At 40.8% G+C, this 3210-nt stretch overlaps 1 protein-coding gene across 2 annotated transcripts; it reads right to left on the bottom strand.

Annotated features, from left to right (window-relative positions):
• Positions 1–328: 328 nt before the first annotated feature.
• Positions 329–2173, bottom strand: hmx1 (H6 family homeobox 1). 2 transcript variants are annotated; one of them, XM_058786792.1, is made up of 3 exons: positions 2084–2146; positions 1791–1975; positions 329–1194 (listed from the first exon to the last, which is right to left on the bottom strand). In XM_058786792.1, the coding sequence occupies exons 2-3, from the start codon at positions 1921–1923 to the stop codon at positions 602–604; spliced, it is 726 nt and encodes a 241-aa protein (XP_058642775.1). In that variant the 5' UTR covers positions 1924–1975; positions 2084–2146; the 3' UTR covers positions 329–601. The 2 variants fall into 2 exon arrangements, with proteins under 2 accessions (XP_058642775.1, XP_058642765.1); XM_058786782.1 differs by having other exon boundaries at positions 1791–2173.
• Between the last annotated feature and the right edge of the window lie 1037 nt (positions 2174–3210).

The raw sequence follows: 3210 nt of genomic DNA, 5'->3' as shown, positions 1-3210 counted from the left end.
TGTGTGCCTTTTTAAACCACACCTTTTTGTTTGTGAATAATAGTGCTGCACTAATTTACTGTGAAAATGTAACATTTTAAATCTAGTGTTTGATCTACTCGTTATTTACAAAAAGGTAAAAGTAATCGAGATAATCTTGACACTTGTGGAAATATTTTGCTTGATACACATGAATTAAACCTATGGTTTTTCGCTGTCCCGTATAAAGTATTGACGTCTTCTATAGCATGTAGAACCCATGTACAGGAAAACAATACTTGCTTTAAAGTGATTCGTTTATTTAAATTTATAATGTGAAAAAGTGACAATTTACAAATTGGTGGTTCTGAATAAAAATATATTTGCACAAAGCAAGTGTTGCCCTTATATTTACATACAGGTGAGGGCCCCCATGCACAGAAGACTATATATAGGCCTATTATAGACAGGTAACAGTGACAATTAACACAAACTTGTCATTTCTCTTGTGATCTTGTGATAGGTGTTTTCTTTTCTTTGGATGCAGGAGACAGTACTGCAGTTTCCAGCAGGATATGTAGGCTGTATGAATTATTGCACCTTCATTATAACTGTCATTGGACCACTTGTCAGCGTGAGACAATCAGACAAGGCCTGTCATTTGCGATGTCATTAAATTCACTGAGTGAGCAAAAGATGATAACGGATAGTTCACTGAATTTGAGAAGCCCATGATTGGTGGCGAGACTTGAGACACGTTAAAACTGAGAGTCGACATGGGTGTCGTTTTATCATGGTACAAGATGGGCACCCGTACAATCCGTTGGGAGCTGTGGTTAAAATTAACAGCCTCTAAATCCGCGGCCAGTTGTCTTTTCCATTTGTTTCTGCGGTTCTGGAACCAGATTTTCACCTGTGTCTCAGTCAGGTGCAGGGAGGCCGCGAGGCCGGCGCGCTCGGAGCTGCTGAGGTATCTCTTCATGTCGAAAGTGGATTCTAGCTGGAAGACTTGGCTTCTACTGAACACAGTTCGGGTCTTTTTCTTCCGGGCCGAGCCTGGCTCCGTAGTGTCGGGACCAGAGCGCTCCTCGAAAAGCTGTCGAGCGTCCTCACCCTCATCACCCACACACTCGCTCGTTTTTCGCTCCACTGCCCCATCAAGAAGCTCAGAGGCCACGGGGCTGTTCCTGTCGCTGCGGCAGTGTTCACTGGAATGGCGGGTTTCTTCTTTTGGACCTGATAAAGTAATGATTAAACGAACGTGTAAATGTTTGAGAAATGCATGTTTATTATAATTGATAAGACGGATGTCTGCCAAAGTGATATCAAAAATCTGCTCTAAATCTGGCACGTTCCCATATAGCTTATGCATAATCGCCTGGGCTATTGTGTGTCTTCGCAGCCTGCTCTCTCCCTGTGACTTTCACAGCTTTACAGAGAATCAGACAAACCAATTGCACTCTTAAGCCTTTAACGAGTTTGGGAAGTCTTTCATTGCGACTCGGCTGCTCCGCACTTTCGAGTTGCTTTTGTTGGTTTTACTTAATGAGGCTTAAAGCTAATGTGAACCTGCCAGCATCAAAATTGATGCTGTATACACCAACACGGAAAATAATCATTCAGTTGGGAACTAATAACGCGCAAGTCAGCCTATTCCATCAAGAAGCAGCACAATCCATTGGAGTTTGTGTTCTCATTTAAATTAAATAGGCTATTTAATGTAGGCCTAGATTTCAGTTCAGACTAAGAAATCTCTATATTATTTTCATTTACGATTTTTAACATAATTATGAGTTTTATAGCCTACAATGTCTGTGTATCCCGCAACTTACTCTCTGAGGTTTCCCGTTCATACCACTCCAGGGGTGACTGCGTGCTCCGACACATGTCTGTGTTGAAGCCTGTGCTGGATGCTTGACTGCACATTTCCTTGCGATGCATTTTAGTGCCGCCTTTAAGAACCATCTCTCGCTCCACGCCATCGCTATCCTTTAAAGGACGGACGGACTTTTCTGTCCTACAAGAGCCAAGTAAATTCTCGATAAAAAACGACGAGCCCCTGGATGTGGTGGAAGTATGCTGTTGTTTGCTTTTGTCATGCATTTCTCGTGCAAATAGGCTATACCAGTCACAGGAATAGCCGGGTGATTCGCGAATACTTCTAAGCAAAAAGTAACGAATCCTTCCTCTCCGGATATCCCAGCTCAACCATCGCTTCAGCAGGATGAAATCCTTCGTGCGTCCACGGCTCAGTCCAGAGAAAAGCGGGGCTGTAGTAAAGAAAAATCCAAGTCAAGTAAAATGCTTAACGAGTGGAGGGCATTCTGCTATTGGACGAGCACAATAGCAAATGGGATTACTCGTGAAAGGGTATTACCGGCTCCAATTCGACTTCGCTTTTGATCGTGCCTCAGGGTCGGTGGAACCCCTGTCACAGAGGGCTTTATTTGGGTCAATTAGGGAGCAAATCAAAATACAGATAGTGGTTCAGCGCATCGCGTCAGCCGGGGATCTCGTAGAATCGGATGCTGCTCCGTCTATTGGTCGGATCGTTCGCTACATCACAACGACGTTACAGCAAACGCCACTGTTTGGCAATGAGACAGCCTTCTTCGGGACATCCCAGGATATGTTGTGTTTGCTTAATGCATTTAAATATGTCAAATAATATGTTTAAACCATAGTTAAAACATTGGGGATTTTTTGGAGCTCATCTGTAAAACACTGCGCTTTATTGGATGTGTTTACTGACCCATGAAATTCATGTATTTTTTTTTTTTTTTTCGAGCGTTAACGGTAGGCTAAATTGCAAAAAAATAAAAATAAATAAATAAATAAAAATAAAAAAATTCCTGGCCCTGACATCATACTAATTGGATAAATACATCGATGCATTTGGTTTTGTTTAAATCGAAGATTTGAGAGCATAGTCTATATGGCATTTTAAAGCATTTGTAGTCATAAAAAAATAGAAAAAGAGAACAGTTTGAAATAGACTTGATTATTAGCTATAAATATATTTTAGGATCTCAAGCTGGCATGAAACAGTAATATCGAGGTTTTTGGCCTGTTAAGCGCTGAAAGCATGAAAACATTATGTTTGTATGTATGTATAACATTATTATAAACACAGCTGCTACTTGATTCTTACAAACGAGCCTATTTCACTTGGTGTAACGTGATATTTGTCTTGCTTCAGTTATATTAAATAATATATTTATCTTAAACTTGGTTTTAAAAACCATGTGATTT

This window comes from Onychostoma macrolepis, chromosome 01 (assembly GCF_012432095.1).
Source record: "Onychostoma macrolepis isolate SWU-2019 chromosome 01, ASM1243209v1, whole genome shotgun sequence".
NCBI lineage: Eukaryota > Metazoa > Chordata > Actinopteri > Cypriniformes > Cyprinidae > Onychostoma > Onychostoma macrolepis.
Note: the sequence above shows the minus strand (reverse complement) of the source record. Positions and strands in the feature narration are given on the sequence as shown.